Consider the following 24,676-nt stretch of genomic DNA (forward strand, 5'->3'; position numbering starts at 1 on the left):
ACTAACTTTCAGACTGACTTGGGTCACTGAGTATGTAGCAATGTGTACATACATCCTCAACCTTGGAGTTCTCTCAAAAATGTTTCGTCTAGGAACAATCAAGCTTATCAATATCAAACTTGGTATAAACAAAGTGTCTTAAAGAAACGTTTCAGCGGATTAGGCTTTCCTCCAGGGACTGGACAAAACAGCCCCTCTTCCCCTTCCCTTACGTAGAGTAGCAGGCCAGATGCTTCATTTTCCGGCCGACCTCTCTGCACTTTCCTGTCATTAAACTACTTCTTCTTCTTCAGTCATCCTTGTCCTGCTTCAACTCTATAGCTTCGAAATTCCATATTTTAAATTCAAATGAAAAAAAAGAAAATTAAATAGACTAGCGGGTCACCTATTTTTTCCGTGACTAAGAAGTAATTTTGCGTGGGAAAGTAGAAGAAAGAGGAAGAAGAAACCACCGTCGGGGACGCCACGCGAGCGTTCGTGTGCCCGGCACGGCTCGTCGCCGAAGCCGCCGTTTCTCGGGACCCTTCCAAAATCCGTGCTAACGGTTCTGGTGCATCTAACCAGCCCACACCTCGGCACGCTGGCCACCAGCCCTCCGTAGAAGCGCCGTCCCGAACGTGGGCCCATCCGCATGAAGGGAGTCGACGGGATTCTTCTCCGTGTCCACGACACCGGACGGCTTGAGTGACGTGGACTACTTCGCCGGTACCGTGCCGCCGAAGAAACGTGAGCCACGCCAAGACTCGTCTTTTCTCTCTTCGCATATATCTTCGTAAGGGTAATTTCGAACAGGCTGCAGACATGTTCGACTGCTGTTACCGTGGCCTGAAGGGCAGGGAATCTTCGGACAATGTGGTCCAGAAGCGCACCTTTCTAATGAAGAACACTGGTACGAAGCCGTCCATCGGACCGCTCTCCGTCGCTACGGTAGACCACCCGACACACGAAGACAGCGAGGAAAAGTGAGTGGCAAGGGCCGTCGTTCGATTGGATTCATTGTAATTATTAGGATAGGGAGGCATGCCTCTCGAAATGGCTTGCTCAGCGTCAAATCACCTGCAGTGAAGACCGTCATCACATGCACGTAGCCCTAATAGCGCAGTTATACCGCGGGTATAGCTTGGGACGAACAATGAAGTAACTTAATCGCTGCAAACTTTGTTCTTACACCATTGTTTCTCTTTTCTAGGTAAATAAAACGATAAGTGAAGGTTTCGTAACACTGTTTAGTAACGTAAAGGAGTCATTCACTGAAATGCTACTCAGTGGCACTTGCATGTCCACAGTGTTACGTCCAGCTGTCATAGCAAAACTGCTGCTGTGAATAGACACGATAGATAACGTCTGCTCCAAAATATTCGCTCCAAGCGGGCGATCCAAATTTCGTCGTATATATTAAGAGAAAGTTGTGATCGTAGAAGCGAGACAGCAATCTGTAGAGGCGATATTGAGAATGTAAAGGGTGGTCCGAGGGAAAAATTAGGAGCATGTGGGGTAATTAGGCACGTTGTGAAAGGTTACCAGCATAATATTTATTAGGCTTTGGAGCTCTCTCAAAAGTGCTTCGTTTTGAAACAATCAAGCTTATCAATATCAAACTTGGTATAAACAAATTCCCTTAAACGTTTGAGCGGATTAGGATTTCTCCAAAGGCTAGACAAAAGTTCACAGGAATAGATTTTGGATTTCTAAGTTTATGTTCAATAAGCTTCAGAGCTGTAGATGCTTTGGGAAAGCCGTGTAAAGAAGCCCTGACATGCTTCTTTAAGCAGAAAATGAAATTTCCTGCAAGCAAACGACTCATTGATGACACAAATACGGCATACGTATACGGAAAGCCTTCTACAATGAAACCGTTCACATGCTTTAAGTGCGAGGGTGTTCATTTGGAAGGGTAATTGTAAGCGCCACCAGCGCGACGACATCTGTGGCTCCTCGCGGTTTGCCACGTAAAGTATGGACTTTTGAACCAAGGATGACGCAAGGGCTTCCTTCAGTGCAGTTCCTGCGATTGAAAAATGGTCAGGAGAGGGTTAGCACTTCCGGTCTTCATTTCATTCTTACATCGTGCCTTCACCACATAGACAGGAGTTTTCAAAGGCAGGCCGCCACGCTTCGTAACGCTGGTTACCTGAATGATTTATTGAGAGCCCTCGGCAGGAACACAAATCAAGAGCTGAAGGGCCTGCAGAAGCATGCGGTTGTGCCGAACAACGACGGGTCTCCAGGGTCCACCATCGCAGTGGTTTCGTACGTTCACAGATAGGCACAACTTTATAAAACTCGCAAAGTTCCAAGGGATCAAAGAAATTGCTCTGACCTCCCGGCCACAAGTCGTAATAGATGTGCTTGCGAGTGAACATGGATAATTTTCGACAATGTACAGTTAGACATGCGTGTAGTATGAGCAGGATGGGGTGAACTGCTTGCCCTTCTCGTGTGTGCTGTTACATGTGCTAAACTGGGCAGTGTACTAATAAAAATAGCAGTTTCGCCCGAAAGGCGAAGCATCGATTGCGATAGCAAGTTAGTAGACAGCCATCTGCCGTATAAGCTTAATAATATTTGGGGTTTTGCGTGCCAAAACCACTTTCTGATTATGAGGCACGCCGTAGTGGAGGACTCCGGAAATTTTGACCACCTGGGGTTCTTTAATGTGCACCTAAATCTAAGCACACGGGTGTTTTCGCATTTCGCCCCCATCGAAATGCGGCCGCCGGGTGCCGTATAAGCTTAAACACACTCGCTTACTAACTAAATTAACAAGCACGGTGTCCGCACGCACATGCGAACATGCGCCATCACACTCGATCACCTTGGGCACTCGCTGACAGTGACATTCATGCTGTCTGTATCGCTTCAACGTAAACTGAGCGGCGAGAACACATCACACGCAAAACTAAAAGCCATCGGCCCACCTAGACTCTGCCCTCAAAGCAAATTGCGTTCAAGATGAAGGCCGCGCGACAATGCGAGTCCATGTAACGCAGCGTTTTGGGCGCATTGTCGCGGCATGATGGACGTCGGTGTGTACCCCGTCTTTCTGTGTCCTCGCCCTTTCGTGCGCTATAAGCCACATGAAGCGAGCCAACGGCATTCGAAGTTGCTGCCGAAGTACACCCCCCCCCCCCCCCCCCCCCCTAACTCCCCTCGTCTCGTTTCCTTGCACGCGACGGAAGACGACACGCTTCCTCCCCGCTTTCCTTCCTTGCGCACGCGTGATTGTGCCGCAATCGTCGGCACACCCTCGCACGCTTTCACTCGCACATACAGCATACGGTGCGTGGTGACGGTGTTATCGCCGTTAGAATTTATGTGTAACATCACGGCGACGGCCAAATGCGCTTGGGGTGTTTATATAATTGCTATCGCAATAGAAAAACAAGGTAGCACGCGAACAGTATATGCCGGCGCTGTTGTCACTTGGCTGCACACTGTGGTAGCTGTGCTTGTAGCGCCCTTCTTGAAGAGGCATCATATACATGTTATCGGCAACAAAAAGGGCACACACGCGCGTGTAATTCAAATAAGGGCCATCGTTCTAAATAACAAAAAGGGCAGCTAATGCGTGAGAATTCCGTCATTCGCTTTACCTAGGAGGAAATATAGATATTTTTCTCCCGCGTCCACAAGCCTTCCATAGGAATACAATTGAAATACGCAGGTATAATTAATTTTCCTGTTTTCGAGAGTTTCGCTTCAAAAAATTCACTTGTTGCTCAGCGGCTTTTTTGTTTCCTAGGGATATGTCCCTGATTAATGTTGTGCTGGCCAAACCAGTTTATATGTTAACATTAAGCCAGAAAAATACCAATTTTCACTGGAAGGCTTAGCTATAATATATGCAGCGCACTCAGCAACTGCTGTCAAGGGTCTTGTAATTTTCTGAGATGTGCTTTCTTTTTTCGGACTACAACTCTCAGACGTCAGCGGAACTTTGTGATTCGGGCAATGCGACCTGAGGAGTTAGAAGCGGCCTACAATATTCGTCTCCAGACAAATTACGTGTTCTCCAAGAACACCATCCAGACATCGTGGAAGTTGCAGCCGGATAGCTTCCTGGTTGCCGTCAGCGACGACGGTAAGCATCTAAGCAACTCTAAATAGTTGTGCATCAGTGAACATCCTGAAACTTAGACGGCCTTTAGGATCGGCTTAACATAACCTCTCGACGTTTTGGTTAAGATTTCAGCAAATAAATTGGAGTTGAAACGACTGATGGAGGCTCTTTCAAGTGCATTAGCCTCGCTGCCTGCAACGCTGATACATCATTTTCAGCAGACAAACAATGAAGTATATTTTCCTGCGCGAGCGTAGCACGCACTCCCTGTGTAGAAAAATGCATATGTAGAAAATTATAGTTTATAAATGTAAAGCCAGTTCCACGCAGTGGAAGCTCTCGAAACAGCGAAGATGGTGGCCGTTTTCTCAAGTTTGAACTCAAGTTCAGTGCGATTTTCATGAAAGTCTTTTGTCTTGTCGTCATTTTGCTAGATTGGAACTTCGATTTGAACAGTTTGGAACAGTTTGGAACAGTTTATCACACACCTTGCAGCTGTGGCCGCACTCACGGTCGAGGAATTCTCTCTTGAAGCGGCCATCGGCACCCTCCGTGGGAGGAATCTTTCTGCGCCGACGTCTCTGCTCGTCCCCCTGTTCTGGAAGTTGGGGGTTAGCTTGCCTCTGCTGTCGCTTGGCTTGCGTTGCTTTCTCCTAAAAGTGGGTGTTGGCTTGCCTCCACTGGCGCTTGGCATGCGCTTCCCGTTCTCGATCCTCGGTGGTAGAAGCCTCCATCCTGCGCTTTGCTTGCGCTTCTCGCTCTCGAAGCGCGGGATTAGCGCGACGTTGGTGCTGTCGCTCTCGTGCGAGCTCCCGCTGCCGCTCGCGCCGAGGGGAATCTATGGGGCGAAAGGGCGCGCGCCGGTGAAACACCTACTCCTATACCCCTCTCCTGCACCCTCCCCCGGCGGGCGCTGTGCCCCCTGCCCTCCTGCGTGACACCGGACAACGGATGGCGAATGCTCGACTTAGAACAGCTCCACTGTTAAAAGTGATGTGTCAGCGTGCCGCGTATCAGCGTTTTCTACGCAGGCAGAGCGCGCACTCCCTCTGTGCCCCCCGTCATTGGCCTTTGATACACAAAACCGCGCATATCACCATCAGCAGCACGCACTATCCCCCCTCTTAAACTTACCTACCTCCAGTTGCTGAAGGCTGGTGGGCGGCCGAAATCCTGTCCTGTCCAATTATGTTGTCAAACGATAAAAAGAGGTGCCTCGAACCTGAGTCAACTGTTCAAGGCGGTCAGGACGAAGCGATGGCTTGACGGCTGGAAAGCAGAGAGAAGTGGTGGTGGCGGACATAACTTTCCCGCCATTGCACCATTGTACAGCTAGCGTCCCCTACCAACTGCCCGCAAGCTTCCTGCTTCTTCCAAAGCCACTGCAACTGGCTGTGCTATAAAGCCCAGGACTTGCGAAGCGAACGATAAGAAATAAAGTTAGCCTGCGTACTCGAAGCAGCTGCGTGCTATGAAGGTCTGTACGAATGCGCACTTCCACACCGTCAAAAGTGCTTTCACCTGTTCTACAGGTCACGTAGTAAGGGAAAACAGGGCCTGAATTCACAAAAACGGTCTTACGCTAAATCTGTTCGTAAGAACCGACGTCAGCCAATGACAATGTTGGACATAATATTAGCTACGGTGGCCGGTCAGTGGCGTAGAGCACTTACGAACAAAAAGCTTTGTGAATTCGGCCCCAGAAGCGGTATATAGCCCCACTGAACTGAGATAAAGATCTAAGGACTCTACGATGTCGCTGGCACTTTCTTTCTGAACGAGTTCTCCACTGTGCTGTGTGCGGTGCCGCACGAGTTAACTTCGTGCAGATGCATCGCTGCGCCTGCGTGTCACGATGTCATTGCAAATCGAGAAGAGTGTAGTGACCAGTAGTACACTGTGTCGTCTGTTGTGGGTGGCTTAGCCTTTTCAACAAAGTTGATGCATTGGAATAGAAACGATTTACTTGATGCTAGTGAAGCGGTGACTGTGGATTGTATGTCAAGAGAAACCCGTGCGAACCAAAGGAATATAATGCATTGCAAGCCTTTACCAAAGTGTCCTGACAACGATCCATGCACCGAATTTGTAATTGACCTCTTCAATTTTAAGTAACACATCACGAAAAATGCTGACAAGATTGAAAGAAGTAACGGGTATGTTAATGCTTCTTTCATTCTTACATGCCTCTTTTTCGCTTTGTTATAGCTAAGAGGAAAATTTAGCCCCGGCCTAACTCCGACGTCGGCTATACGAATACATGTAAAACGCAGAAATGCTTTTCTGAGATAAACACTAGGCCTATTTTACTGAAACTTGTTGTATTTGAGAGAAAGTTAAATTCTTCTAATGACTGCTGGAAGCGGAATATTTATTTAGGGCCCGAAAATTTGAAAACGAACTTTTAAAAATTCGGTAAGTTCGAAAAATAAAACTGGACCATGAACTTTACAAATTCGCAGCTCTGCACTAAGAACAGATATCACAGTTTATAAATTGCCTCCGTTAGAGCATCGAAAGCGGACAATTTTGATATATAAATTTACATCTTACGTGAATTTTTTACATTGTTTACAAGAGCTTTGCAAAAGCCCTACTCACATATTAGAGATCTATTTGAAATGCAGGCATAATATACCAATTTTGCCCGCTTTAAGTTTACTATTAGATAAAATTTACACAATTGCGATAGCGTTTCTCATTGCTGAGTTACAGAGTTGTAAACGTGATAGTTTCGTTTTCTGAAGATCAACCATCTTTTAACAACTTTTATTAAAAAATCGATGGCCTAAATAAAAATTCGCTGCCAAGACTCACGAGGTCCTAACTTTTTCATTTACATTCAACAAACCTCATTAAATTAGGTGCGGTAATTGCCGAGAAAAACGATTTCTCCTTTCCTATGTATTTAGATAGGAGCCCCCGAATTAAGGCTTCCTCTTAAGACAAAGCTATAACTCACCCAGATGTCGCTTCTTTTTAATTCACCTCCTTAAACGAGCCGGACTGACAGTTGTACCTGAAGTGGAAGACGTGTACGTCCGAGCACCAATGATCCGACTATCCCGATGCATTTCCTCTGTTAACCGAGAGTTTGCACGACACCTGTACTTCCAAACTAGCAACTTGCAGGAGCACCGCAAGGTTGTGCTGAGCGGGCTCCAGTACGATTTGAAATTAAAGGTCGGATTGCAGGTGGCGCGCGCTCCGTTGTCACAATTGAGCGCGAAAATTATGCAGACTAGTGCGAAAAGTGCGGCGAAATCGAATATGCCTTTGATTAGCTAGAGAACTTGTTATTAGCTTAGGGGGCCGAACAATCAGGAGCAATTCTTACGAATTTGAGCTTTGCGATTACGGGCACTACGGCTGCAACCTCGAAATACGTCTGCGCTAGAGTCTAGAGCAGAGCTCCGTCTTGAGCAGAGCTCGCGGCTTGAGCAACTGAGGGAGCGCAAGCATTTTCCGCACATTTCTTCGAACCAACGCCAGTTAGGTATAGTAAACATCCAGCGAACGAACATCGTGCACGGTACGTAACAGGCAGCGCTTCAAAATTGCGGACAGTCTATTCACAACGTCACTGCCTTCCAACTTCTGAAATACACATTCTATGTTTTATCCTCTTAACAAATACGCAGTGAAATGCTTCTTTTGTTGCTTTTTCAATACCTATGCTCCCTCTTAAGTCAGGTGGTTGTGTTCAAGAGTCAACAGCGCGCATGGACTTCGCGTTTCGCAGACCAGTGACCGCTTTACAGATGCTTAGTAAACGCGCACCACGGGGGACCACCCAGGTGAAGTGTACGGCACCATCTCGATGGTCAAGTTCAGCGAAGACGTGATGTTCCTGGGCCTGCTGGTCGTGCGGGAGGACCTGCGCAACAGGCGCATCGGTACCGAGCTCCTCAAGGCGGGTTTAGAGAAGGCGGGCAACAAGAACAAGTTCATGCGCTGCATCCTGCCGCTGGAGCCCTTGTTCAACCGCATGAACTTGTTCATGAAGCGCTCGCCCGTGCTGCTGGGGCGCAACGAGCCAGCCAAGGTGGACGAGGCCAAGCTGATCGTAGTGGATACGCGTGGTGTGACCGTCAAGCCTTACGACCCCGCCATTTGGGACAGGCTGCGAAAGTGAGTGGCAATAAGATCGGCCGCAGCGTAAGGCAGCACTACAGAATTAAGACCCGGGCCGTTATGGTGGAAGGCCGGAGTACGGCGAAATTCGACACCTCCCTATATCAGTGGGAATGCCCTGATGCGGATGAATTAGTGATACAAAGATAAATGAGGCTGCTTAAATTTCACTGGCTTTGTTTCACTAGGATCTTACCTCATGGGGTCCACAAAAAAGAATAGTGTGGCGAGAACATGAGCGGCAGGGTCATGGTGTGCGAACCAATGACGAATGCTGAAAGGAATTGGAAAGATACCGAACTCGCTAAGGATCTCGCCCAGTGGCAAATATTTCGCAATAATATTAATGAGCAAGCCTGAAAAGCAATGATACCGGTATAAATTGTATTCGCAACAATCTGACTCAGGGCTAGTTTACTAAAGCTACTGCGCGCTAACAGTGCGCTCGGGGCAAAACAAGGACGAAATAAGGGAGCAACGCAAATGCGCCTGCATGCACGAGCCATAGCAGACTGAACGCCTTCGCCCACCTGACCTCCTGTGCCGTATCGTTATCGCATCGCCAATGTGCCCTGACCAATCCAACGACTTTTTTTTGCTCTCTCTTAAGCGATTATTTCATTAGTGCAATAGGGCTTGCACAAGATCCCCGCCAGTATGACACCTTGAAGCCAGAGACAATGAATAAAATGCAAGCCAAAACATTCCTAATGTACGACGATAACTTCCACCGCTATTGCATGGGCAACACGCGGATCCAAGCGCAGTCGTTGATTTTGACGGCGCACTCTGGAAGCATGATATCTGCTCAAGTGCCTTGCCCGCGCTCAACAGACTCTTAGCGGTACACACGAATGACCCTACGCTGCTCACGGCGCAGGTACGACGAGGACCTGATGACCGTGGACCGGTCGAAGCTGCTGCAGGCCTTCATCGACGAGGAAGGCACGACCACCGACGTGGCCCTGCGAGAGGACGGCTCCGTGGCCGGCTACAGTGTCGTGCAGCTCATGACCGACGGCTCGTGGTACTTCTACATGCTGGCCGCCGACACGAACGACGTGGCGCGCATGCTCATCAGCAACTTCGTGCACGGCTGCCCGACGGCCAAGGACACGGGCGTCGTGCTGGTCAGCCCGCTCTGGCCCACCGAGGAGGAGTCCTTCATCGTGCGTGCCCTCGGCTGGAGCGTCACCAAACGCTCCGTCTGCCGCTTCAGCGACCACGAGCTCAAGTTCGACTACAGCAGGATATTTTCCATGTAGACATTCGTAAAGTGGGGCCCACGCTGCCTCGTTCTAGCAGACGCCGTGCAAGTGCTGAAAATTAAAAAAAAAAAATTAAAAAGTTGTAAGAAGTCCCCACGCAGGGGCATGTGTGTTGCACAGGGGATCGGTAGCCTTATTTGGCCCTGAATCCGACACATTTTCAATCGAAATGGCTACTGCTCCATGATGGTCACTAGGTCCCATTGATTCGATGCGACAACACTGTTACAAAATTGGGGCTTTTCATGGGACTTGCACCATGTAACCTACTAACCTCATGCTTTGGAATAAAGGAAACGGCAGCTTCGTTGCCATTCTATATTCTTTCTATGTTTTCTTTTTTTGCGTGCATGTGCGCAGTTAGCATGCAGCTGCTTCGAGTCCGAGCAATATTGTACCGAGATGCGTCGAAACCATCATTTTAGCGCAGTTGAGGCATCCCTGCCGCTTTTCCAGAACGTTCTCTGCGGGTCGCTTTAGCTGAGTATGAACTTGTGCGCCATTCTTACTGGCGCAGGAAGAAACATCTTTATTACCTAATTCTTAAAACTCTTCGATAGATAAGACCACCAAGAAGGCCAGCGCTAACTTATTTGATGTTCGCATGACCGACTCGCTAGGTTGAACACAAGTATGCTAAATTGTATTTTCGTAGTGTACTACGATTCGGCATGCAGCTTACTGTCGTAACACATTAGTGTTCATAGCATTTCATGAGTGTTTCAAGAAAGCCCGCAATTTATGAACTATGTAATGACACATGGGTATACGACCCCTAGCCTTTGCGAGTAAAACTAATTCGTCGTTGTTAGCGTCGTATGTTGATAAGCAAGCACTGTGCTTTTTGGCGGCAAAAATTTATAGAGGTGGGCTCCTTGCGATTATTGATGACCGATTGGATGGGCCTATCATTTTAAAACACACAACTTTCATTGCTTTTTCGCCCGTCGTCGGTGTTGGCCAATGGTCGGTGGTTGGATTCGGCAAGTAAAAGAAAACGTAATCATTTTAATACACACAACTTTCATTGCTTTTTCGCCCGTGTTCGGTGTTGGCCGATGGTCAGTGATTGGATTCGGCAAGTAAACGTACGTACATTCGTTCGTTCGTTCGTTCGTCCGTCCGTCCGTCCGTTCGTTCGTTCGTTCGTTCGTTCGTTCGTTCGTTCGTTCGTTCGTTCGTTCGTTCGTTCGTTCGTTCGTTCGTTCGTCCGTTTGTCCGTCCGTCCGTTCGTCCGTTCGTTCGTTCATTCGTCCGTCCGTCCGTCCGTCCGTCCGTCCGTCCGTCCGTCCGTCCGTCCGTTCGTTCGTTCGTTCGTTCGTTCGTTCGTTCGTCCGTCCGTCCGTCCGTCCGTCCGTTCGTCCGTTCGTTCGTTCGTTCGTTCGTTCGTTCGTTCGTTCGTTCGTTCGTTCGTTCGTCCGTCCGTCCGTCCGTTCGTTCGTTCGTTCGTTCGTTCGTTCGTTCGTTCGTTCGTTCGTTCGTTCGTTCGTTCGTTCGTTCGTTCGTTCGTCTGTCTGTCCGTCCGTCCGTCCGTCCGTTCGTTCGTTCGTTCGTTCGTTCGTTCGTTCGTTCGTCCGTCCGTCCGTCCGTTCGTTCGTTCGTTCGTTCGTTCGTTCGTTCGTTCTTTCGTTCGTTCGTTCGTCCGTTCGTTCGTTCGTTCGTACGTTCGTCCGTTCGTCCGTCCGTTCGTTCGTTCGTTCGTTCGTTCGTTCGTTCGTTCGTTCGTCCGTCCGTCCGTCCGTCCATCCGTCCGTCCGTTCGTTCGTTCGTTCGTTCGTTCGTTCGTTCGTTCGTTCGTTCGTTCGTTCGTCCGTCCGTCCGTCCGTCCGTCCGTCCGTCCGTCCGTCCGTCCGTCCGTCCGTTCGTTCGTTCGTTCGTTCGTTCGTTCGTTCGTTCGTTCGTTCGTTCGTTCGTTCGTTCGTTCGTTCGTTCGTTCGTTCGTTCGTTCGTTCGTAGTGGGTGGCTAATATGGGTCTTTAGCAGCTTTTACATGAATGCGACAGTGTCGCATCGCATCGCATTTCCAGCGCATCACATTCGTGTAAACAGCAGTAATGCGCTAGGAAGGCGCATCGCATTAATGCGCCAGGCGAGGGTAGATTTACGGGCGCGAGTCGACTCTCGCGGAGCATGTAAACGCAGGATCGTCGCATTAGTAAAATGATGGCGGTCCCGGCTGCCCGCTTCGAATTGAATTTGGCGTTGCTTTTGTAAAATGCACTTCGTTCGCAGCAAATGATTGTGTAAAGGGCTTTCGCTTAGTCTCAGGCCGCTTCGACGACAGGGTATTATGGATAACCTTGTGGTGCTTTCAAGATCGCTTCTCGTTTCGAACGAAGCGAAGCCTAACGAAAGAAACATTCGAGATTTCAGCGCTACCTACCTATCGCTATAGTCTGAAAATAGCCGCAACGACGACTAATGGCCTCCGAGATCCGAAGATCTCGCTGGCCAGCTAAAGCTACAAAAAACGTGCGCTGTTTCGCGTCCGCTACACTATAGCGTATAGCGTACGCTATAAGTTGCGTACGCTAAACTAAAACTGTCTATTTCTCGGCACTCAACCACCAACGTGCACTCGGCCTACTACCGGAAACCAGTTACACCGGAAGTCGGTTGCACTTCACTTATACGACACCATATGGCGCTACGTTTTTGCGAGAGTTAAGGCGCTACATGTAAACGGCGTCGCATCGCCTTTCCCAAATGCGCTTGGAAATGCGATGCGCCACTGTCGCATTCATGTAAACGGGGCTTTTGCAATATATTACGTATGCAAGTTCTCTGTGGCGTTATGAGCGTGTGGTACCCGAGCGGCGCAGAATTTAGTACGTTGCCCTGACAGATCTACAACACCATGGCACGATCAAATTGAGGGAAGTGAGGGGAAACTATGGCACATCGAATCGCAAAGTTCAGTGTGTGGGGATCAACTACACAGCCTTTGCGAAAATTTCATTTGACTAGTACTCGAAAGTGTTATGTAATAAATAAATAAATAAATAAATAAATAAATAAATAAATAAATAAATAAATTAATTATACGAGCAACGTTTCAAATGGGTGAGTAATATGCGCGCAATGTTTTAAATTGTGTGGTCAAATTTCATACAATTGAAATCCTTGACACGACTGCTCGAGAGAAGCAGATTCACTGGAAACTGGGTTTTGATTCTGCAATGCCGCACAAATCGGGAGGGGCATTCTCTGAGAGTCCAGCTAGTGGACATGCCCATTTCGTCTGCTGCTGAAGTGCTGATTAGCTGGAGTGCCTACCTCCTTCTGACGCGTACCCCAGCCCAGCCAATCAGAACTTTAGCGGCAGACGAAATAGACATGTTGACTAGATGGACTCTTACAGAATAATCCCCTGCTCGCTTTAATTTTTTCGCAGTATTTCCCCATCGGCATGACTCGGTCGTGGCGGTAATGAAACCCAACGACATCGCGCTTTGTATTTCGAACTTCATAACCACAGATGCTATTTTCGGCCGGCCCGCCAGTGACAGGCATGTTGGCTCCTGCATGCTGTTTTCCACAGACAGCGTGTTGGGCAGTGTGTCCTGGTGCCAGTTCGCCGACGAGCTGGTTATACTGGACCAAGTGACCGTAGAGCGCGACCACCACGGCATGGGCATTGGTCCAGAGCTGATGGCCGCTTTGGTCGACCTGCTCGCCTCCAAGAACCTCATGGTGCGCATAGCGGAGAATGTCGAGGAGGCCTTCGTGCTTGAGATGCCTCTTTTTCCTTACAGGCGAGTAGAGCAGACACTTCTGTTCGATAGTGTCATGCTGTATTGATGATGAAGAATGAGAAATACTCAACTATGAGTTAAGAATATAACTTTCTTTTTTTTGGGGGGGGGGGGATGAACTTGTTCCAGAATGGCGATTAACACTCAAACCACAACGATAGCGGTAAGCATGCATGGTCATCGGTCATCGGATCTGCGCAGAGGCGTTGCGACTCCGAACCTAACATAGCCTTAAAATAAATGAGAATAAATGAGCTTTATTATTTCTACTGATGCAGCTTTAGAGAGTCCCGAAAAGAAGCAAATTAAATAAAGAAACAGAAAAATACGACACCTCCATACTGCAATTTGACGTTGAAATTCGACCGTGAATCTCAGTATGCCTGTGGAGATAACTGCGTACATATCGGTTACTTCGTCTTATCTATATTGTAGACCTGAGGACACAAGATGGCACGTGTTCACGCCAGAAATATGTAAGCTTAGTATAATGTATTATGTGGAGAGAATTGATGTACGCAAACTTAATTGCAGTCTTCGTTCAGCAATAGCATTTTTTTTACTTATCAGCTGATCAAATATTAGGACATATTAGCAAGACTATTACTGCACATTTTGTTTCAAGGAAGTGTTCTTAGTTTTATTTTTATTTTTTAACTCCCTATCTAATATTTCACTTGAGACAGTCGTGACTCGGTGTGTAGCAACATAGTACGAAAGAAATGGAAGAATGCTAACGTTGGGAGGCCCCACCACTGCCACAAATATTTACTCTCAGATTTGTCCATCTTAAGGCATTCACCATTGACATGACGAAATTCATACGACGACGGCTGCATACGCCATTCAATTCTCGCCCATTTAGCGTGTTATTCTGCGACTCTTCGTTCTCATATGCAATGAGTTGTAAGATTATCATGCTCCTGGGCACATAAGAAATACGAAAGCAAATGTTACAGCGTTTAAATCCCACTTACATCAACTTCTCTATGCAGGCTTCGCCTTATGCTTAAGTCAACCTGCAAAAGGTAGTTGATGCCATGGTCTGATTCCTCTCAACAAAGAAGGTCAAGTACGAAAAGTGAGGAATGGAGGGCCGTGGGGCGGTGGCACTAATCCATGCGATGGCGCCCTATTTTGTGCGTCTTAACCACAGATGTTGCCGACTTATACGCGTAGTGCGCGATCTATAGAAGCGCCACTGATGAGCACCTAGCGGGCGCTTTCGTAAGCATGCTCGGGGCCAGTAACAGACGACAACCCTTTGCGGCAAGAATGGATAACTTCGCGACTGCGATTTCTCCTTTCTTCGGGTGTCAGACCGCTTCTTCGGCGGTAACAGCTGTAAGAAGGGCGCTGGTCTCTATGAGAACGCACATGTACACAATCTTACCGGAGTTTGGGACAATCCAGTCCGTATACGTGCCAGATGCGTCCCTCAAGAAAGTGTAACGAAGCCCAGCTACAAAGCAAAGCTCGTGTTCTGTTGCCGCTTCGTTTCGTTGACAAATGCGTTGTCTCGATTGCTTTTTTATTTCTGTTTTTATTCTTTTTGTAATTTGTTTACCCTAGCTGCAATGCTTCGCCTCAATAATAACCACACATCGTTGAGCAAAACGTCTCTCAAACGACTCCACATGGCACGATTCCGGACCACATTGTAGTGATTTTGCGACCGCTGGATGAATACACGTGGTATCACCGAACACCCGCCGTGAAAATTACCTCACGATAAGCAACTGTAAAATTGTAATGGTAATGGGCTCCCTCATCAATAAAGTCACCAAAAGCACGGGTAAATACAAGTGCGAGTTAGCGCTGGACCACGGATGCAATTCCGCTGCGTACCTCGACGAACTGTCCTTCCCGCTAATGTTTTCTCAATTTGACATTGTCTTAGCGATCTGTTAGCAAATGTACAAATGCAAAATATTAGTGTCTTCTAACTATTTTTTTTGTGTGTTATTCAGCCACTGTGATTGACTCCCTTGCTCATTTTCCTAGGCGATGGCCTGCTTTCCTGTAAGTAAGGCCTGCTGCCACAGACGTTCTGTCGTGTGGTCGATAGCAAACTTCTCGACAACGCCAATTCATGGCACCGGAGCTTGCACATTCACGCTGAACTTTAAAAGTGTAAGGACTCACAGCGCAATCATCTTTATCTTAGCGGCTCTTCACGCAGGATCTTGCACACATTTACAGCCAAGCTATTAGCTTCTAGTTGGCCGGAATTTTATTGTGGTAGCTATTATGTGGACACTCCAAGCGCATTTCTGCCGTCGGAGTCGCCGTCGCCGTGATATTCCAGATAAAGTCCAACGGCGATAAAATTGTCGCCGCGGGCCGTATGCTGTATGTGCGAGTGAAAGCTTACGCGGGTGAGCTCAATCTAGTGCACGAGAGATAGGAAGCGCGCAGTCTTACGTCATGCGTAATGGTCCGGGAAAGGGGAGAGGGAGGGAGGCGCGTTTCCCTCCGGGAGGCCCGTGCGCCTCCGCGCGCCCGCCCGGGCTGCTGTCTTGAAAGCCATCTCAGACGTGTACAGAGACCGCCGTGCGTTGTATTAACGCGATAGCGTTAAGGAGCTCGTGTCGCAGAAAAGCCGGTGTCGTCGGCGTCGGTGTCGGCGTCCGCGGAGTTGACCGTGAGCGATAAATCACGGCAGGCACTCCATAAATAAAAAGCAACTTCCAAGATGGGCTGGGTGGGAATCGAACCAGGGTCTCCGGAGTGTGAGACGGAGACGCTACCACTCAGCCACGAGTTCGATGCCTCCAAGAGGTACAAACGCGCCTCTAGTGAATGCGGTGTTGCCTTCGAAACGAGCCGTGGAAAGTTTTTTCGCTTAGTTCGCGTTGATGCGAATGGCAGCACGAAGGTCAATTCACTCGCTGCTGCTGGTGCGCTTACTAACTCCAGCGTTTTGACAGCGAGTGTCCGCGGTGATCGAGCGAGACGTGTTCATATTTGCTTGTGCGCTCGTGGTACCATGCTCGTTAACTTAGTTCGTGGTAACTAACTGACCTTCATTTATCAGAGTTGACTCAGTCGGTGGGCAATCAAGAAAAGCTCGCGTTATACAAGCTTTCTTCTTTTGTTTCGGCAGAAACGCATTACAACGACATGTGATTTCGTGTCATAGACTCAGAAGGAGAGCATGGCAAATAACCATTGGTTCAAACTTGCAAAGAAAGTAGGCACTTGTCCTCGCTGACGTTCTTATCGTCCTTTTCTCGTTTCCACGCAGCGGTTCAATAGTTCTTAGCCGAACGAGACGGTCAAACTGGGGGCCTTATCACACACCGGTGTCCACTTATGAATATATATAGATGTGTCTATCTTCACTTATTCCTTTCAGTCGGATTCGCACTGCAGTGCTTTTAGAGAAACCACCATTTGAAATCTTCCGCCCTTCTCCTCCGCGCACCAGATGGAGGATACCACAACGCTCAGCAGACCAATCCCGACGCTCCCCTCGAGACGTTTCCTCTGTTCTTTCTTCGAAGGCATTCGACGCTGCTCCTGAGCACGTGGCCGGCTCCTCTGCAACTTCAGCGCCTCCAGGCGGATGTTGCCGGAGTTACCGTGGCGCCGTTCGAGAGCCAGTACATGGACAAGTTGCTGCGGTACGATCTGGACGTGTTCCACTGCCATCGTGCGCCGCTCGTCAAACGCCTGGTGGAGGGCGAGTACAGCGTTTGCATTCTGGCCTTCAACGAGGATGTGGAGGTGCGCGTGCGCAGTAATGTCTGGCACTGAAAACTTAGCGCAACCTGCGCAGCTTTCCAGAGGGAACTCTGGCGTTGCAACGATTGTTCAGCTATAGCGTGCGGTGACGGTTAGTGTATGGCTTTGTCTGATCGTTGTGTTTGTCGCTTCAACGTTCTTGGGGTGTAACTTGACTGCCCTTTATCGCCCTCTATATGGGACTAAATTTTGAAGCAACCCTATATTTCCAAACGCGTAAAGCAAATACATGAGACTTTGCGGAAATGCGCAATTATTGCGCATTGTATCAAAGTTTTACCGCAACGTCTTGGTGAAAATGAACAATTTGCAAAGTCATTATGCCATTTGTAGCCAAAGGACGAAGGTCAGGTAAAACTAGGTGCTGGCTCAACCGACATTCTTCCAGCGGCTATACAGACACCAGCGCCAGAATTGCCGTTCCTGAATTTTATAGCGATGACGCTATGATCTTTTCCACGCTGGCTTTTCCGACAAAAAATGTCGGCGCGCCTCCTGTTGTGATTACTACAGGCAGGACAATCGTGTTCTTACGTATACACGTGCCAGCAAAGGTGCCACGCGAACAGGCGTCAGCCTTTTAACTTCTGATAAGTTGAGTGAACACGCAGAAAATGTGGTAATAGCAGGGAAACAGCCACCAGCTCTCTACTTCTTTTAGACACAGGAAATCTGGCCGCTGTATAACCCGCAGCAATAGCCCAGTGACTGCGGCGTTGCGTTGCTAAGCTCGAGGTACCCCCCCCCCCCCCCCCCACCTCCATGACGGCGTGCCTCATTTCAGATCGTAGTTTTGACACGTAATACCTGCGAATTTAGTAAATATTTTGGTCCCCCGTTGCAACGTTTGCGTTCGCCAAGATTTCTGCTTAATGCTGGATTGCCTATAACTCGCTGCGAGAGCCTTCAGGCAGAAAATGGCGTATCCGTTCTCGCCAGACTCGTTATCGAAGTCGCACGGTTGTAATGACGCAGGTGGAGCACTTTACCGCAGCTATTAACGGTCTGCTAGAAACGCTCAAAGATTGTTATTCTTCCACTTCAGTGTGATTCGGTTCATTATACGTACACTTCAAAAAAATCTGCCTGCGTCAGTATATCTTGAATTTTTTCTTTTAAATGCTACAAAAATATCAATAAATTCGGCACGGCGTATTTCGAACAAATCAATTTCCTCTGTTCCCGTTTATTTAGACATGAGTTACCGAGGTAAAGCTGCCTTCTAATGTAGTTGTTCCCCCGACAAGAGCACCGTAATTGAGAACGAAAAAAAATATACAGCGAGTGATACAGCAGAACATTGAGTGCCACGACGTTACATAAAGGCAGTTGTGCACAACACGTTACTCAACAATCATGTGCGGATGGAGCTGCGCGTCAGTGGTTTCGTTTGGTAACCCTGCGATACCTGTGCGGCGCAGCTGCTGGGCTACGGCGTGGTCCAGGAGATGAGCAACGACACCGGAGACGTGTCTGTGCTGCTTGCCGATGACGATGCCATCGCGGCCACCCTGTTGCGAGCGTTGGCGCAGAACCCCGCCACGCCCAGGCTGCTCACACTCGCCTCACCCGCGCCGTCCGACCGCCGGAGTGACTGCTTCGCAACGCGCATCGGCTTCAGCGTGCGCCAGGCGCACGTTTGTCGCTTCACGCGTCGGAAGCAGGTCATCGACTTCTCGAGGGTGTTCTCGCTCGGCGCACTTTAGGCTGCACATATCTCGCGGGTGTAACGCTGTTGACGTGTACCGTACATGTTAGGGAGCGGCGCACTTCGCGTTGACATTCCGAGCGTTTCCGGCGATCTCTCGGAAGGCAGTAGAATCGGGGAACAATTTTTTTGTAATACCGCGGGGACTTCAAATAGTCGAAATAAACGTTATTCCGTCGCTGTAACGATGTGATTCTTCCTTTATAATGTAAACACCGATACCTCGGGGTGGCTCTCGCAGAACTTACAGTCGGCCGAAAAAGTTTACGGGACACGAGATTTGCGAAAAAAATTTATTCCCGCGAAGCCAGCGCACATAAGCTCTAATATAAACTTTCCCTGCGCAGTGAACTTTGAGACTTACACAGTGATAAATTAAATTAGAAGCACCACGCCATAATTGGCAGAACCGAAATTCGCATTTGCCGTGGTGCCCGTGTCCCGCAAACTTTTGTAACCGACTGTATGCGCCAAACTGGGCGTCGCGTAGACTTTGTGCTGTCAACTGTACTGTGGAGTGCTGTGAGCGTACCCATGTGACTGCTTAGCGGCTATAAAATTAGGGTGTATCATTTGCAGTTCCACGTGGCGTCCCTATTTGCCTATGTGCTTCCATATTATTGTTCATTGTTCAGTGCAGAGGCCCGCAGCCACGAGTGCTTGATACACACGTGTCCACTCTGGAGATACTCCGAAGCTCATATTTGTTTCATGTTTCTTATATTAATTTGCCAAGTGTTTACAGTAGCAGTGCATCGATAATTTGAACATATATGTATGCAGCTACCGTAGATTGTCCACGGCGCTTCAGCACTGTTACAATAAACACGCCACATCAAATTCTTGGTGTCTCTAATGACGCTGATACTTTGCTGATACCCCCTACTAATCTGGTTGCAGAGAGCCACGCGTACCAGAGCACAGCAACAGCTACAATGAAGCTGACAACATAAGCTGATGTTGAATGCACTCTTTCTCGGAGCTCGGAGACGTTTACATCGATTGAAGATTTAAATGGATATTGAATCCCCTATGCAACATCACACCTCCTTCGAAGTGGCATGCGGAGAATATATAAACGTTCAGTTTTCACGCCGTGTGGACTGTGTACAAGTGCAGACTATAGCATATTTTTATTCAGTTTATCGCTTTAACCTGACAGTCACAATGCGATTATCACTGCTGGAATGCTCCCAACTGTTTCTCGTGTAGCACTTATTAAACTTTGGAAATGCAGCCCTGTACTAACCTCTACCACAAAAATAATAATAATGAAGAACAGCTACACCCGAAAATATATTCAGGAGCTTTTCATTGACTCGGCAACGATAAAGTTATTGAGCTCATAGCCACTGCGATAAAAAGGCTGGCTCTACCGTAATGGAGAGTACATGTAAGCATGAAATGACTACCGGCAAAGCAGATTGGTTGGAGTGATTAGGACGATTACTCACAACCATCTCACAAGCATCCCCGGTGCGCCGGACACCGCCGACCTGGTCACGCGGCGTGGCGCCACCTCTCGAAGGAGGCGGCGCAAAACCCGCGCCGCGGAACTCACGGACCGCTGGCGTTGAAAAGAGGACAGGCAGCCCTGCCTCAGCTGTAAAAGATGACAATGAAGTGCGTGGTGTACTGTATTTGCTTTTTGAACGTCGCTATTGGAAATGACACATAAAACTTCAGCATACTAGAAGTTAGAGCTTCAGGGATATTGTGAACAAACGTTAGGAAGAACTCGGAAGCAATATTTTTTGTAACTTGTCTGTGCAGTAACTAGCGTATGAAATGGGCTTCTGTACATAGGGTTACGGTCCAGAGACCGCATTTTCTATATTCTTTACTGGTTGGCCGTATGATCTCATTTTGTTCTCGCAACGAATAACGGCTCTCGCTTTTGGCTACAGGTCACTTGAAGGCCACCTATGCCGGAGCAAGGAATACGGCATTTGGACTTAAGCTTCGCCTCCAGGAGTGGAACGCGATAGCATTCTGGGATCTCCGACTGCTTCTCACGCTTCCGGGCAACTGCACCTTATGTAACCGTAATGTTCATGAAGGCGAGCTTTCTGGTAGAAACGCGGCCTCCTGCGTGGGCCGATCCCGGAGGTAGCACCCACGGCCGCGCCAAAAATATTACGTGATTTTGAGGTTTCTATTATTGTTTCGCACTTTTAATATTTCACTCTAAGAAATATTAACATAAGAGGCATGCGCTGCCGGTTTCTTGTTTCATGATATTCGTTTGTGCGATGTCATTCTCAATATTCCGAGGAATAACTTTCTCAAAAATGTAATACAAGAAGCAACTTTGGTGACAGAATGGTGTGGCAATGTAACCCGCATATACCGCATGTCATATAGCAAGGCGTGGCATATGCATATATCTAAATATATATGGGCTTTTTTTTTCTCACAGGGACGCCGGCGTCGGACGCCGACGTCGACACGGGGCCCTTAACTCTATCCCGTTAATACGAGCGATTGAAGAATCGTGCATTAGATTTGACCTCTACGAAATATGTACGGCTGCGGCCAATGAGACGAAAGAATATGTTCTGACACAGCACACCTCCAAGCCTGCAGGTTACACATTGAATGCGCACTGTGACCGCAATATACAATACTCAGCAAAGCACCCAAACCTCAACAATATTTGCTGTAAGGTCATCAAAAGTACGTGGCGATCATGAATGAACTCTGTCTTTCGGCTGTTATTATTTTTTGTTCAGGGGCTGAAGTGAACGTAGATTGAGGCGCACGTCAAAAAGCCCAGGTGGTCAAAATTAATCCGCGGTCCGCCACCGCGGCATGCCTCATAACGAGATTGAGGTTTGACATGTGATAAACCGATATATATATATATACATATATATATATATATATATATATATATATATATATATATATATATATATATATATATATATATATATATATATATATATATATATATATATATATATATATATATATATATATATATATATATTACTTGCTTACTGCTGCTAGTTTGATTCCGCCTGCACCGGAACGTACAGTTTCAGTATCCATAAAACTACGGGCACATTACATTCTGCAAAGCATGAAAACGTTGTAAGCACCTGCCTCGCTAGACGGCAACGAATTTACCAATGCGATTGGCATTCTTTGGGATTTTCACGCGCTTTCGGGGGACTTTCAATGTAAGCGTGTTTCCAGCCAACTTGGGTACACTGGATAGCCCACGGTTTAATGAGTACGAAATCAGGTGGCTGAACTGTCGGAATATAATTCGAAACCAACCATCGTACCAATTTGGGTCGCTGGGGATGTGCCGCTATTCAATGAACCTTTCAATGCAATTATTATTCTTAGAGTACTTCACGGGCACTTCGGGGGCTATGTATGTATGTATGTATGTATGTATGTATGTATGTATGTATGTATGTATGTATGTATGTATGTATGTATGTATGTATGTATGTATGTATGTATGTATGTATGTATGTATGTATGTATGTATGTATGTATGTATGTATGTATGTATGTATGTATGTATGTATGTATGTATGTATGTATGTATGTATGTATGTATGTATGTATGTATGTGTGTGTATGTATGTATGTATGTATGTATGCATGTATGTATATATGCATGTATGCATGCATGCATGCATGTATGTATGTATGAATGCATGTATGCATGCATGCATGTACGTACGTACGTACGTATGTATGTATGTATGTATGTATGTATGTATGTATGTATGTATGTATGTATGTATGTATGTATGTATGTATGTATGTATGTATGTATGTATGTATGTATGTATGTATGTATGTATCGTCGAGGAAGAACGAGCCTCGAACAGGCGCGCCGCGCCGCTCTCCTCGCACTGGTATGTGCGGATCGCCGTTTCTCCCATCGGCAGCTTGGGACAGCAGCCGTTAATTGCGAATTAGTGCGATTCTAACGTGTTCTGTCTGTGCTTGCTGCGATGTCAGATTATTCAACGTCAACGTGCTACCACTGCGCTGTATTCGGCTGCAAAAAGAACCTTCGCAAATGAACATGAAGGGCTTCTTAAGCCGCGGCGACTTCGTGGACTCCGCCTCTGCGGTTGCAGACAAGCGTCCGATTTGAATCACCAGCATAAACAGAAAGGACTCGACGCCATCAAATTCGTCGCGTGGGTGTTCAGGATATATTGTTCCAATGAGCGCACGCCGACGAACTCGACACCCATGATCAAACTGTGGTCTGAACGAAAGGTGCGTATTCAAGTCGGTCAACTTTTGCTGATGGCCGAAGTCAACTATTTCTTCGTGCACGCACAATAAAGTTATATTGTTCGAATCTCTTCTAAGATTATCATGCTCGGTAATTAACGTTCTGGTGGAAGTTGACCTAGTATGTATCACAAAAACTGTAGGTGCCGAATAAAAAAAAATGAAGGTGCGTTATTTTTCGTTCTCTAATGTGCGCGGCTACCCTTAATTCACATGGGCTCTCCCTTACACCCGGTTTTCGTCGACAAGTTTTCTGGCCGTATTACGTCTGGCTGTATTACTCCCGAAAATAAAGTTGCTGTTGCAAAGAGCAGTCGCTCGTTTTTCAGCTCTATCGATTCGGCGAGGTGCCCTTGTACAGGCAGCACTCTATAGACCTAAGAATATACGCATATTCTTTCAACGCATCGCATGCGCCTTGCTTGATTCTTCAATATTCGCGACCATTCTCATTAGGCTGTTTTACCAATGTTGACGTCCTTTCCGGTCCAATTATTTTGCAGTTCCTTATTTTGTAAAGCCAATTCAGAGTAACAAGTAAACAATGCTAAGAAAATCGCACCGCGTAAATTTTAGGAGCACGAAGGCTAGCGAAGCAAGTTTCCTGGAAGCTTTGCAGTTACCTGCATTGGCATGTGCGCAGGTGCGGCACACCGCGTGACACACGGAGACAGCCCTGATTGTTGTCACCTGAGTGATACCTTAATAGAGTTCAAGGCTAGACATACAATAATAACATGCTACACGTATATGATACGTATCGACAATGTTCAGTCTAGACTCGCCTCTTATTTCGATCGCGGGCAGAGCTGTGGCAGCGCCTCTAGGCTCGTCACTGTGCGATAATGCGGCTATTTCTAAGCTAAAAGCTTAGTAACGACACGCTAACAAGTTTCGCAATCCCCAAAACTTGTTGGCACCTCTCAGGAAAACGCGAAAACTTGCCGTTCGTCGTCAACAGTACTTTCGTGGTGCATCCTCTAGCGCAATCCCATATACCAGCATGGCGCCGTGCGATAGAAGGCGCTGTGATATCAAAAATGGCAGCGCCCTCAATAAAACGGTCTATAGTCCGTGGTACAATGGTTAGAGCATCGGGCTGCTGTACTGGGGGATCAGGGTTCAAAACCAACCATGGTAACACTGCCGACTGGCCATTGCTGCAAGTAGGTTTCAACTCGTCGTGCCCAGCAAGCGGCTCAAGTAAAGGTGCGTCGGCGTCGCTCTATACAAGAACGTTTTCACATACGCCGTTTCACGATCGAATCCACCACGTTACGTCTGTCGCCCTACGTTGACGACACGCTAGTGCACAATAGTGTCGGGGGTATCTATATGGGTCACGCAACGGACTATACGGCCAGAACAACACCGTCGCAGCCGTCTGCAGGTATGTCGGTCCTGTGGCCGCCAAGGATACGGGGCAGCGATTTATGCCAAGGCACCTAATAGCTTACAGCAAGATTGCGTTCATACCTTGCTAAGACAGTGCTCGGGAACGAGACATGCCGCTCACCATCCCTGGGGACTTCAACACCGATCTCTCGAAGCGCCAAAACGAGTGGTTTCCGGCGTGCATGAGGGAGGCGTTTGGCACCAAGCGGGCCTCCATCGACATGGTACCCGCGGCGTGGTCCCCGCGGCGTGGTCCCCACGGCGAAGTCCCCACGGCGTGGTCCCCACGGCGTGGTCCCCCTGTAGTGTGCTCAATCACATTTTGTCCCCGCAATCA

The 24,676-nt window shown here is 47.8% G+C and overlaps 1 protein-coding gene across 2 annotated transcripts; it reads left to right on the top strand.

The window, feature by feature from the left end:
• The first annotated feature begins 423 nt into the window (after window positions 1–423).
• On the top strand, window positions 424–18,845 carry LOC135900389 (uncharacterized). 2 transcript variants are annotated; one of them, XM_065429877.2, is made up of 5 exons: window positions 424–962; window positions 3,924–4,081; window positions 13,004–13,217; window positions 16,724–16,946; window positions 18,386–18,845. In XM_065429877.2, exons 1-5 carry the CDS (start codon window positions 802–804, stop codon window positions 18,668–18,670), a joined length of 1,041 nt encoding a protein of 346 aa, XP_065285949.1. In that variant the 5' UTR covers window positions 424–801; the 3' UTR covers window positions 18,671–18,845. The 2 variants fall into 2 exon arrangements, with proteins under 2 accessions (XP_065285949.1, XP_065285950.1); XM_065429878.2 differs by lacking the exons at window positions 13,004–13,217; window positions 16,724–16,946; window positions 18,386–18,845 and adding exons at window positions 7,858–8,191; window positions 9,075–9,790 and having other exon boundaries at window positions 430–962.
• The last annotated feature ends 5,831 nt before the right edge of the window (window positions 18,846–24,676 follow it).

This window comes from Dermacentor albipictus, chromosome 1 (assembly GCF_038994185.2).
Source record: "Dermacentor albipictus isolate Rhodes 1998 colony chromosome 1, USDA_Dalb.pri_finalv2, whole genome shotgun sequence".
NCBI lineage: Eukaryota > Metazoa > Arthropoda > Arachnida > Ixodida > Ixodidae > Dermacentor > Dermacentor albipictus.

What these genes read in the sequence shown, in the direction of transcription:
- LOC135900389 (XM_065429877.2), top strand. Translation starts at nt 802, where the DNA reads ATGTTCGACTGCTGTTACCGTGGCCTGAAGGGCAGGGAATCTTCGGAC. An exon ending in CACGAAGACAGCGAGGAAAA is followed by an intron (nt 963 to 3,923) that starts GTGAGTGGCAAG and finishes TACAACTCTCAG; the next exon opens with ACGTCAGCGGAACTTTGTGA. An exon ending in CCTTCAACGAGGATGTGGAG is followed by an intron (nt 16,947 to 18,385) that starts GTGCGCGTGCGC and finishes TGTGCGGCGCAG; the next exon opens with CTGCTGGGCTACGGCGTGGT.